This window comes from Sus scrofa, chromosome 17 (genome assembly GCF_000003025.6).
Source record: "Sus scrofa isolate TJ Tabasco breed Duroc chromosome 17, Sscrofa11.1, whole genome shotgun sequence".
NCBI lineage: Eukaryota > Metazoa > Chordata > Mammalia > Artiodactyla > Suidae > Sus > Sus scrofa.
In genome coordinates, this window is record NC_010459.5 from 38,706,370 (window position 1) to 38,719,534 (window position 13,165).

At 40.2% G+C, this 13,165-nt stretch overlaps 1 protein-coding gene across 2 annotated transcripts in view; it reads right to left on the reverse strand.

The window, feature by feature from the left end:
• Positions 1-13,165, reverse strand: part of UQCC (ubiquinol-cytochrome c reductase complex chaperone) — a 113,811-nt gene that overhangs the window by 44,826 nt on the left and 55,820 nt on the right. For both annotated transcript variants that reach the window (XM_021077328.1, NM_001172364.2), the window contains 1 exon segment: positions 7,584-7,692. In XM_021077328.1, the coding sequence (XP_020932987.1) occupies positions 7,584-7,692 (109 nt within the window).

Sequence of the window (13,165 nt, forward strand, 5' to 3'; positions counted from 1 at the left end):
AGAGGATGGAATGCATCTAGTCTAGGGGTACAATCTTCAGGTGGTCCTGCTTAAGTTCATGAGCCAATTTCAAAATTGAATTGCTCTGCCTTCTAAAAATTTAGCCTTCTCTCCCCTAATAAATAAGTATCTACCCCAACAACTTAGGACATTTTAAAAACGTTCAACAGAACAGTTGATATTGGAAAACAAACATGTATTCTTATTTTAAAGGTTTCGAGCCCAGGGGATTGCTCTGTATTTACACTCCATCATTCATATTACTGGCCACAAAAATTATACCCTAAGGTGGTTCTTGCCTTTTAAAACAAAACCTTTAGGGAGTTCCCAATGTGGCCCAGTGGTTTATGAACCTGACTAGTATCCACAAGGATGTAGGTCTGATCCCTGGCCTCGCTCAGTGGGTTAAGGGTCTGGTATTGCTGTGAGCTGTGGCGAAGGTCACAGATGCGCTCGGATCAAACTTTTGGCCGTCAGTTTTAATTCTGGCCTAGGGATACAAAATATAGCAAAAAATTTTACTTCATGGTAAAACAGGAGTTTGAGTGAAGATTTTTGTAGGGGGAGAGAGGGATGGGAATGAAATTACAGAGGCCTGGAAGGAAATTTCCAGAAAAACTAAGGTACGTGAAATTCTTATTTCTACTGTCTTTTATAGATTTAAAGCCTTTTCTGGTTTAAAAATGTAAAGTACCTTACGTATAAATGGTTTTTTTTTGATCAAATAATTCCACTAGAAGATGAGGAAGCATGGACAAAGAGAAACTGAGTAGAGATAATTTCTCATTTCTTTGTCTTCCAATATTTTAGAATAATGGGCAAATAAATATCCTCAGAATAAAAAGAACAGCTCTCCATCCCACTTTTTCCAACACTTATAATGGGCTTCAGAAACATCCTCTTTCCTCAGATACTTACTGGGCACACATTCAGCCAAGGAGCAAGGAGAGGCATTTTAGAGAACACAAAGAGGGATGCAGGTGATCCCACCCCCAGGAATTTACCCAGAAGGGGCCAATACACATGAATGACGGTGATATAAAATAGAGACAGGAAGATCCAGAAGGGTCCAGATAAACTATGAAGGTGCTCACAGCGAAGGAAAACCGAGATCGGCTTCCAATTTGACAGGGAAAGATGTGAAGGAATCGGGGCTGGCGTGTTGGAGCAATCTAGGTGTGTACACCGCATGAGGAAAGACACAAGACAGGAAGAGCAGGACATTCAGCTTGGCTGCAGTGAAAATATGTGAAGCAAGGAATGAATGTTATGTTCACTGAGTGTTTACTATGCGCCAGGCGCATGTGCCAGAGGTTTCTCATATTTAAGGTTCAAGAAGAGCTGGGGAAATGAGTTTGGAAAGGTGGTCTGGAGTATGATCACAGAGGACCTTGCAAAGCAAAACGCTGGTTCTGAAAAGCAAAGCAGAATCTCACAAAGGAGTCCGGCTCAGCCCACAGCTCCTCCACCTCTTCCTAGGCCCTCTGCACCATTCCATCAAGCAGCTCTGCTACAGAGAGAGCAGGAGACTCTGGGACAGGAGATTCATCCTTATGCTGGAAGGATGCTAGCAAGAAATCATCTGACATCCTGCTGAGTCAACTGGCATGCCAGGGACCACTGATGAAGATAAACTTGCAATTTCTTAACTAAAGGCCATTCCCACCCCCTCCCACCTTGACTCCATGGTTTGGAAAGCTTAAACCTGCTCATTGTAAGCCACAAGGTGGAGATGTCTGGCAGGGCAGAACTGAGAGGAAGTCATTTAGCCAGCCTAAGGTTACCATTAACACTTTGAGCCGCTGCCTTGAGCTAATTTTTGTGTTTGTTTTTTAAGTTTGGTTGAAATGTCACAAATGGAAAAATTAAGTAAAGCGCTGGGTTAGCCACAAGACTGGACACACCTGGCTGCAAACCCAGCAAAAGAAACTTACTTCATTAGTAGGAAAGGCAGAAAGTGAAATTTACATCTGAAATCTGCCTGCACCAGGAGAAAGCTCTGAGGCCAAAGGCGCTGTCTGTTTTTACAGCTGTGTCAAGTCTTAGTTCTCTACTCTTAGCAACACTCAGGAGTGAGGCAAGGGCCCAAGGAAAAATGGTCTCCAACCTCTTCAGCTGCAACTCAGCTCACAAAGGTTTTTAAGAACCAGTTAATGAAATAAAACAAGACCAGATGAGGTGATATAATCAACTTTATTTCCACAGCTAATTTATATGTTTAAATCCTAAATAATGTTTTTGTAAAGTCAGAACACTCTAAATTATTGACGTGATTTTGTAACCTCAAATTTAACACTTGCTTTTTATACCAGCTTCACTGATGATATATGAGACTGACTTATTTTTCACAATAGTTGGGCTCCTAAAAAGCTAGTAAAAAGCAAATTTTTGTAAAGTGAAAAATTTCCCACTGAATGAGACTGGAACTCAAATTTCAAAGGATTTCTTGATCCAAATTTCTAATGTGTCATTAATTCACATTCTCAATCTCCCCTACACCAATCCACTCGAGTAATGGCCTCTAAGAATTCTTTGGCATGAGAAAAATCACCACTACGTTGATCAGTCTTATAAATTCTACTTTTTATAGGAGTTTTCTTAAAGATGTACACCTGGGATGCCAAGTAACACAGAAATAGATTTGCAAATTACCACCTTCACATCATAGGTTTTCAAAACTGAAAAGAAACTTGGAAATCATGTAGCCACTCACCCCAAGTTTTACTTTGTTTCTTTAAAACCAAGAAATTGAAACACAGAGGAGAAGATTTGCCAGGCAGGGTCAAAACCAGGCCAGCCTGGCTCCTTCTGTCTGTTACTTTTCTCCAGACCAATCTTCCTATTCTTTAGGCTATACACACACCAAAAACTGAGGTCCCCTTCACACATACACACAGACACATGCGTGCATGCGCACACGCACAATCACACAACTTAGAAGTGGTTAACACATAATTTTCTTGCTTGTATAAAGGGTGTCTGTTTATACCATGAGATTAGAATGGGAGGATCAAGTCAATTATAATAGAAACGCAATAATACTAATTCACAAACTCTTTTAAATTTCTATTTTAAATCATATTTATAGTCTGTGTAACTAAACTGAACCTTGGCATTTCTCTTCATCAAGGCAAATTTAAGAGTCTTCACTTTGGGATAATTACGGATCACCTAAAACCTTGCTACTCAAAGTGCGGCTGCCTCTTCCTCAGCCTGTCCCTCACTCTCACCTTCAGGTATCACCTGAGGTTTTTTAGAAGTGTACTCTCTGGAGTTCCCATCGTGGCACAGTGGTTAACGAATCCAACTAGGAACCATGAAGTTGCGGGTTTGATCCCTGGCCTTGCTCAGTGGGTTAAGGATCCGGCGTTGCCATGAGCTGTGGTGTAGGTTGCAGACGCGGCTCGGATCCCGAGTTGCTGTGGCCCTGGCTTAGGCTGGTGGCTACAGCTCTGATTAGACCCCTAGCCTGGGAACCTCCATATGCCGAGGGAAGCGGCCCAAGAAATGGCAAAAAGACAAAAAAAAACCAAAAAACAAAAAATGGAAGTGTACTCTCTGGCCCCACCCCAAACCTACTGAATCAGAATTTATATTTTAGGAGTTCCTGTTGTGGCTCAGTGGTTAACGAACCCGACTAGTATATGTGAGGACTCGGGTTCGATCCCTGGCCTCACGCAGTGGGTTAAGGATCTGGCGTTGCCATGAGCTATGGTGTAAGTCGCAAACTCGGCTCAAATCCTGCATTGCTGTGGCTGTGTTGTAGGCGGGCAGTTGTAGCTCTGATTGGACCCCTAGCCTGGGAACCTCCATATGCCATGGGGGTGGTCCTAAAAGGCAAAAAAAAAAAAAAAAAAAAAAAAAGAATTTGTATTTTAACAAGATCCCTGAGTGAACTGTAGGAACATTACAGTTTGAGAAATGATGATCTAACACACTCCTCTATAAGACAGCACCTTATCTGGAATAACTCATATAGAAAAAAATGGCTGGATAAAATGGAAGGAAAAAAAGGAAAGGCTAATCCCTACAGGACTGCATTGATGTACACTTGGACAAGAGAACGAAACAAGTATGATCTCTCTCACAAGGAAGCTGGCTTTAAAACAATTTCAGAGGCTGAAGTTCAATTTATTTATCCATTCAACAAGTATTTATTCATCTAATGTGTACTGTGTAAACAAAAAACTGTGGATAAGACAGGTTTCCTGCCCTTATAAAGCATATGGTCAAGTAGACGAGTAAAGTAACAAAGGAGAAGGTTCAAAGTGTTGAAAATTGTGATTTGGCTGTGGCGTAGGTCGGCAGCTGTAGCTCCGATTAGACCCCTAGCCTGGGAACCTCCATATGCCATGGGTGTGGCCCTAAAAAGACAAAAAAAGAAAGAAAATTGTGATGGAAATATATACACATAGGCCCAAAAGGAAATTCATTTGGGAGTGAAGCAAAAGGTTCCTGTGTTCCAGGAGTCGGCAATAAGCTCTTCAGGCTGGGGAGAGCTGTGGCCCACATGGCTCTAGAAGTCCAACTTCCAGCAAAGTTTAGGCAACAGTGATATGGCTAACTAATAGAAGAGCTACTGTGTAACTGTGTGACAGGGAGCCAAGGTTTTGGCTGGCTAGTGGTATGACTGGTCATCATTAAATGGGATGGTTTGAGACTGCCAGCACTACCCTATATCCACTGTGTGCTGCGACAGAGTTGGGTTGTAAGTACTTAAGGACACGTGGAACACTCAGATGGAGGAATAGCTCAAAGGCTGCTGATCCCACTCTGGACAGCTAAATATCAGTAAGGCATGACAGCGAGAAAAAAGGAAGAAAGAAGCAGAGTACAATTTCTAAGACAGGTGAATACTGACTCCAAAACAGATGATGATGACAATTATGACGATGATAATGATGACGACGGCAGCTAAAACTCTGAAATACGCTATCGTCTTCTCAGAAAGAACAGAAATGCTTCTGGTCTGTTGTTCCAGAGAAAGCCATGTAAATGATAATGAAGCTATGTAAAGGTGAACCCACATCTACTGTACTTTCTCCTTTTTTTTTTTTTCTTTTAGGGCTGCACAAGCAGCATATGGTAGTTTCCAGGCATACGGAAGTTTGAATTGAAGCTGCAGCTGCCAGCCTGTGCCACATCCACAGCAACATAGGATTCAAGCCGGGTCTGCGACCTATACAATAGCTCATAGCAACACCAGATCCCTGATTCATTGAGTAAGGCGAGGGATCAAAGCCACATCCCCATGGATACTAGTGAGATTTGTTTCTGCTACACTATGACAGGAACTCCCTACTGTAGTTTCTATACACACAGTTCGTCCAAAGACATGAGAATCTGAAGATACCTTCAACCCAGATTCTCGGCATCATGATTTATTTTTAAAGATTAAAAATTTACACACAGAGTAAGCACAAGATACCATTACACAATAACATAGGAAGTATGTGAAAATAATCATAGTAAGTAAAAACAAAACATGGGAGACGATCTTCCACTTAATTCTCATGTAGCACGTAAAGATCTCCAAGACATATTGTTGAGTAAAAAAAAAAAAAGTTGCATTTAAGTATATAGAAGATGATATGATATATAATAAAATATATACGCTAAATCAATATTACTTATTTTCTATAGATAACATGGGAAAGTCTTAAAAGATATACACTAAAGTGGAACCAGTGGGAGTTCCTGTCGTGGCGTAGTGGTTAACGAATCCCACTAGGACCCATGAGGTTTCGGGTTCAATCTCTGGCCTTGCTCAGTGGGTTAAGGATCCGGCGTTGCCATGAGTTATGGTGTAGGTTGCAGACACGGCTTGGATCCCACGTTGCTGTGGCTCTGGTGTAGGCCGGCAGCTACAGCTCCAATTCAGCCCCTAGCCTGGGAACCTCCATATGCTACGGGTGCCGCCTTAGAAAAGACAAAAGACAAATAAATAAATAAATAAAGTGATTATTTCTTGAAACAAGGTAACTGGCCAGGATCGAGACTGATGATTAAAGGGATTTCAGCCTTAATGAAAACATTCTGAATTTTAAAAACAATTATAAAGTAAAAACACAGCTAAGGAGTTCCCATCATGGTACAGCAGAAATGAACCTAACTAGTATCCATGAGGACACAGGTTCAATCCCTGGCCTCGTTCAGTGGGTGAAGAATCCGGCACTGCCATAAACTGTGGTATAGGTCACAGACGCGGCTCGGATCCTGTGCTGCTGTGGCTGTGGTGTAGGCCGGTGGCTACAGCTCCGATTTGACCCCTAGCCTGGGAACCTCCATGTGTCGCAAGTGCAGCCCTTTAAAAAAAAAAAAAAAAAAAAAAAAAAGCCAAGATGGAAAACAGTGTGTACAGTATAAGCCCATCTGTGTTATGTTAAAAGAATACATTTATACATTTGTATTTGTATAGAAAACAACTAGAAGAATATACATTAACTATTAACAGGAGTTGAATTGGGGAAAAGACCCTTTTACTGGTTTTTTACTGGAGTTCCTGTTGTGGTGCAGCAGAAACGAACCCGACTAGTATCCATGAGGATGCAGGTTTAATCCCTGACCTTGCTCAGTGGGTCGGGGAAATGGCATTGCCCTGAGCTGTAGTGTGGGTCACGATCCGTGTTGCTATGGCTGTGGTGTAGGCCAGCAGCTGTAGCTCCGATTCAACCTCAAGCCTGGGAACTTCCATATGCTGTGGGTGTGGCCCTAAAAAGCCCCCCCAAAAATAAATAAATAAAAGCTTTTTACTGTTTGATTTCTGTTGTATGAACATGTGTGACTTTTATAATACATTTACATTTTACTTACTCCTCAGTCTATAGGGATAAATTTGCTCTGTAATGAAAGAAGCCAAGCTAAACCCATTTTGTGACGCTGTCTGATGGTTCTGCTTTAGGTGTTCCCCAAGCTGGGAGGCAATGATATGGGGAAAAGCAAGGAACTACAATCTACTAAAACACAGTCTAGATATACAAATTGTACAACATATACAAAGGAAGAGATTGCTATTTATATAACCAACTGTCCTAATGTTTTGGTTTTGGTTTTTTATTGTCATCACAATCTATGTTTTATACACACACACACACACACACACACACTCCTTTCTCAGGTTATTAAAGGTACCAGTGCACCTTTTTAGTAGATACCTTTCCAAAGTATTCTAGGTTGTCATTGATCAAGGAGCTTGTTTTTAAGTTCCTGAGGACAATGCAGCCCCATGTCAGGGTCTTTCCAGCCAAATTCATTGTGAATTGACACACTGGATTGGTGTCAGAGGCATAAGTGTCTTAAAACTGGATTATTATTGTTATTATTTGATTTCATAATTTGCCAAATCCATCTCTCCTATCACCATGACTTGGTCTTAATAATCCCATCTCTGTACACAGGATGGCCTCACACTGACAAACCATGATAATGTGTCTGGAGCACGTCAGTCTCCACAGGGGCAGAAGTGACTCTAGCCAAATTACCACCAGACATCAGGCCATTCTAAAACAAATAAAACTTCAACTAAAGTCAGGCAACCCCTCATTAGAGTCTTCCAGGACCAGAATCTGACAGCACTCACTTACCCCCATGATTCTGCCACGCTGTTCAACATCCTCCCACATAAAATGAACTATGATACGACACATGTATTTCCCACTCCGGCCTTCTTGCTTCATTCGGACTAGACACATCCTGCAAGGGAAGAAGACATAGAGTCATTGGCTGTTTGCATTTTTCACATTACACAGTTCTACTGAAGGTCAGCTCATCTGAGTGATTTTTATCAAAGGGCACAGAATTTAAAAACTGGAAGTGATTTAAAAAAATACTTTTATTGAGATATAATATAGATACTGAAAAGTACATAAATCTTAAGTGTACAGCTTGATGAATTTTTCCATATAATATACACCCGTGTAACCACCACCCAGATCAAGATACAGATTATTTAGAGCACCTAAGAAGATCCTCATACATGAAAGGGACTACTTTTGGTTGTTTAAAGATAAACAAGTCTGCGGAGTTCCTGCTGTGGTGCAATGGGTTAGGAATCTGAATTCAGTAGCTCAGGTTGCTGCAGAGGCACAGGTTCAATCCCTGGCCTGGTGTAGTGGGTTAAAGGATCCAGTGTTGCTACAGCTATGGCAGAGGTCACAGGTGTGGCTCGGATTCAATCCCTGGCCCAGGAACTTCCATATGCCTTGGGTGCAGCAGAAAAAAAAAAAGATAACCAAGTCTGAATCTTTCATTTCTCTGATGAAAATAAGACTTCTAAAGACAGAAAGGAGTTCCTGTCATAGCTCAGCTGTTTTCCACCCCTGGCCGTGCTCAGTGGGTTAAGGATCTGGCGTTGCCATGAGCTGTGGTGTAGTCTCAGATGCAGCTCAGATCCCACGTTGCTGTGGCTGTGGTGTAGGCCAGCAGCTATAGCTTCAATTGGACCCTAGTCTGGGAACCTCCATATGCCACAGGTGCAGACCTAAAAAAAAAAAGCAAAGAAAGAAAGTAGGAGTTCTCTTGTGGCATAGCAGCTCTGGCCACTGCTGTGGTGCAGGTCTGATTAATCCCTATCCTGGGAACTTCCGCATACCACCGGTGGGGCCGAAAAAAAGAGGAGAGCAATTTGCCCAACACCATACAGCAGTCTGTAAAGGTGGGTATAGTACTGTGCTGTCCAATATGAAAGCACTAGGTACATGTGACTACTGAGCACTTTAACTGTGGCTAGTTCAAACTGAGATGTGGTATAAGCTTAAGATTTCAAAGATTTAGTTCAAGGAAAAAGAATACAAATATCTCAAAATTTTCATATTGCTTACATGTTGAAATATTATCAGTATTGAGTTAAAGAAAACCTTATTAAAATTAGTTTCATATTTTTCTTTTTACTTTTTTAAATGGAGCTAGTAGAACTTTTAAATTAAATATGTGATGTGCATTATATTTCTGTTGGGTGGCCCTTATTCAGAATATAGGTCACAGAAAGTAGTATGATTTCATCTGTGTAGTTGTCAAAGGAATGTAATTTCCTCATTAGAATGTAAGTTCCATTGAGGGCAAAGATCAAGTCTGGGTCTTTGTTTTTACCACTGCATATCTCAAGTATAGCATAAACTCAACAGCTATTTGCTGAAAAGATAAACGAACAAAACATTTCAGGGCCAAGTTTAAGATTCTTCCCCCTACACCGCGTTGTCTCTAATCAGTCCAGAAAGCTCTGTGCTTAAGATCTTATATTAAGAACATAAGAATTATATTACATTTTATTAACAAATGCAATATTATATTTAATTATATATATGAATATAAGCAGGGTCACCAACTTTCCAAGCTAGTTCCTAATTTCATTTTTACAACCATTCATATTTCTATTATCTCTTGTCAAATAGTTAATAATTATGCAGCTACAAAAGGACTACTCATCTAAAAGACAATTCCTTCCATAATTATGGAAAATTTGGTCTAAACTGACAATTCTATCTCTATACTCAATTAAGCCTGCCCATTTATTTTTTCTAAATTTTTTTAATCTTACGGTCGCACCTGTGGCATTTCAAAGTTTAAACTGACAATTCTATCTCTATACTCAAGCCTGCCCATTTAATTTTTCTAAATTTTTTTATCTTACGGTCACACCTGTGGCATATCAAAGTTCCCAGGCCAGGGACTGAATCCAAGCCATAGCTATAACCTATGCCATGCCATAGCTGTGGCAACACTGGAACTTTTAACCCACTGTACCAGGATAGGGATCAAACCCACACCTCTGCAGTGATCCAAGCTGCTGCAGTTGGATTCTTAACCCACTGCACCACAGCAGGAATTTCAAGCCTGACTATTTAAATCTGCTAGCAATAGCATGGTCCAATGGAAGGATTCGAGCCTGACTACCTCAACATCTCTATTAATGACTAAGATGGAAAAAAGAAAACATACTTAACAAATTTGTAGATTGCAAGAAGCTGAGCAGGAAGACAAATATGTTGGATGACCCAACCATGAACCAAAAATACTTCAACAGGCTGTATCAGTGGGCTAAATCTAACAGGGATAAATCCAAGGTCTTGCACTTGTGTCTAAAAGAACTGCTGTAGACATACAGGACAGGTGAGTCAGGTCTGTGCGTGGAAAAGCCCTGTAGGGTTAAGTCGACAGTATACAATCAAGGGGGGTCAAGAGGGTGATAATGTTGCCCCCAAAATTAATGTGATTTTTAGATACAGTAATGCAAATATAATATGTTCACAGACAAAGCGAAATTTTCTTTGTTCTATTCAGCACAGGTCAGACTCTACTTGGGATACTGTCCACAGTTTTGAACATCATATTTTAAAGAGACAAGAGGAAGAGATGAAAGATCAGAAGATATTTAACCTGGAGAACATGATAGTTGCCTTAAATATTGTAGAAAAGTGATGAGACTCTTTGTCCAAGAGGTAGAATCAGAACCAATGAATGGGTCACAGAGGAAGAAAGAACTACTCAATGCTGAATGTTGAAAGTAAAAACTTTTTAACAGGGAGTTTCTGAAAATTCGGATAATGGAATGGATGACCTCAAAAAGTAGAGAATCTGCAACTTGGCTATCTGACAGAAGGTTGACTACATGATCTCTAAAGTCCCTTCCAACCTTGGGATTTGCTGATGCTGTGATTCTAAATTTGTAACCTCTGAACTTAGTTAGTGCCTAAAAAATAACACTTTTGTGACAATAAGAAAACAGGTCATGGAAAAAGATTTGGCTACTTTATATCATATAGGCTATATTCCAAGGCAGAAACAAACTGGGCAAAGTTCAACAGTCCTTTTTCATAAGATTTTTCTTAAACTTAACCAAATCACTCATGTCAGCCTCTCCACCTGAAAAGACGCTGTGTGTTTTGATGCTTAAGCGTTGTCAGAGGCCAATTCATCAACAGCAATAGTGAGGTAATGGAATTCTTCATTTATATGAAAATTCTGTAGTTTGTTAATACACCTGCCCTTGGAGGTTTAAAAGGCACAGAGTTTCTCAGACCATAAACTTACTAACTATATCAACATGGACTGAAGTGTTTTTTGCTTCAGAGCAGTTTGTTCTATAGCCCTTAAAGATAACAGTCAAATGGTTAACTGAGTTGAAAAGGTAAAATAAATTGAAGACACTTTCAAGATGCTGACCTCACACTTAATTCACTTATTGAATTATATTTGCATTACTGTATCTAAAAATCACATAGAGTTCCTACTATGTGGAGACTAGAATGATGGTTAACAAGAGTCCACCATCCAAGAAGCAGTTAGTCTCCCTAGGGAAGAAAAGAGCCCTAAAAGAGAATGCAGTAAGTGTGCCAAGAGGAACATAAGAGCAATGGAGTTTGAGAGGATTACTTTTGGCTGAGTGGGATCAGAGAAAGCTTCATGGAAAATGAAACACTTTCCTGGGGCTTGGAAAGATGAGCTGAAGTTGGGCAGGTAAAAGATAAAGAGAATTTCCAGCAGGTGGAACATTATGAGCAAGACAGGGCTCAGCACATGTAAGGGAAGAATGAATACTTAGATTTTGTGCAAGGGCAGGTATAGGAAACAAAGAAAGATGTCAGAAAGGTCATGAAGGGCTTTAAAATGTCAGGCTAAAAGGACTTCACTCAGTAGAAGGAGAGCTACTGAATGTCTTTCAGGAAGAAGGGGTGTAATGAGATCGACGCCTTGGCTTTAAGAACAGATGAGTCTCTCAGAAGTTAACCCTTTCTCCCCAGCCTCATCCAGTAATTAAATATTAGTGTCACCAAGGCTGGAAAAATGACAAATTTGGTGAATATTTACTTTAGTGGAACTATAGTATTCACAATAGTCTGATCCAAAAATTTAAATTCAGTGTACATCTGTCTTTTGAGAGAAAATGCAATAGCAGAGTTTGCTATAACCCGCACCTAATTTTGCTGAGACTAAGAATTCAGAAAATAGGGAGGTCCTGTCGTGGTGCAATGGAAACAAATCCAACTAGAAACCATGAGGTTGCGGGTTCGACCCCTGGCTTCGCTCAGCGGGTTAACGATCCCGAATTGCCGTGAGCTGTGGTGTAGGTTGCAGACTCGGCTCAGATCTGGTGTTGCTGTGGCTGTGGCATAGGCTGGCAGCTACAGCTCCGATTAGACCCCTAGCCTGGGAACTTCCATGAAGCAGGTGCAGCCCTAAAAAGACAAAAAAAAAAAAAAAAAAAAAATCAGAAAATATAGATTCAAGCCTGCTAAATGAAGGGAGGGCAAATGCTGATTACTCCTAAAACACTGTACCTAATTAGTTCAGTAGACAATGAATAGAAAACACTTTCAAATATAAAGTTCTACAGTAATTTTCATCACACATAGTTAAAGTTATAAAATCACAACAGTTTTCTCATCAATAGAAGTATGCTGAAGATTCCCATGAGTTCTGCTAGGAAAATAAGATTCTGGTCCATAGGGCTGTCCATTCATCCACCGTCACAAAATTCAGCTAACTAAAAGCTCAACTATTTCTGCCCTGATTTTGTGAATCGAATTCTCTAAGTAGTGATGGAACATGATGGAGGATAATGTGAGAAAAAGAATATATATATATATATATATATATTCATATGAATTTACATATATATTCGTATATATATGACTGGGTCACTTTGCTGCATAGCAGAAATTGACAGAATATTGTAAGTCAACTGTAATAGAAAAAAACAAAAAATCTTACAAAAAATAAATATATTTTTAAAATTCTCTGGGTAGTTAGAGACAGAAAAGTCATCTTGTTGTGAAGAGCTTTTGCGTTTGTCCTCTTCAAGGAAAAAGCTTAGCTGAAGGCTGGGGCTCCCATCTTAAGACAGTCAGCTGCCTTCACACCAAAAGTGAAGGTCAATTCTTACGGCAGCTAACCTTGAAGCCTACATGTTCTGTCCACCCCTTTCTTTGTTTAGTAACTGTTTTGAATAGATAACACATGCACATGGTAAAAAAAAAAAAAACAACAAACCTAAGTCTCCTTCCTATCCACATCCCCCAACCACCAGATTCTTCTAAGGTAACCACAGTTAGTAGTATCCTAGGAATCCCTCCCCATGTAATCTATACACACACAAGCTTATGCACCATGAACTCTTTTTACATCAATAGCAGCTTCCCTTTTCTCCCCATTTTTCATGGTAGCATTC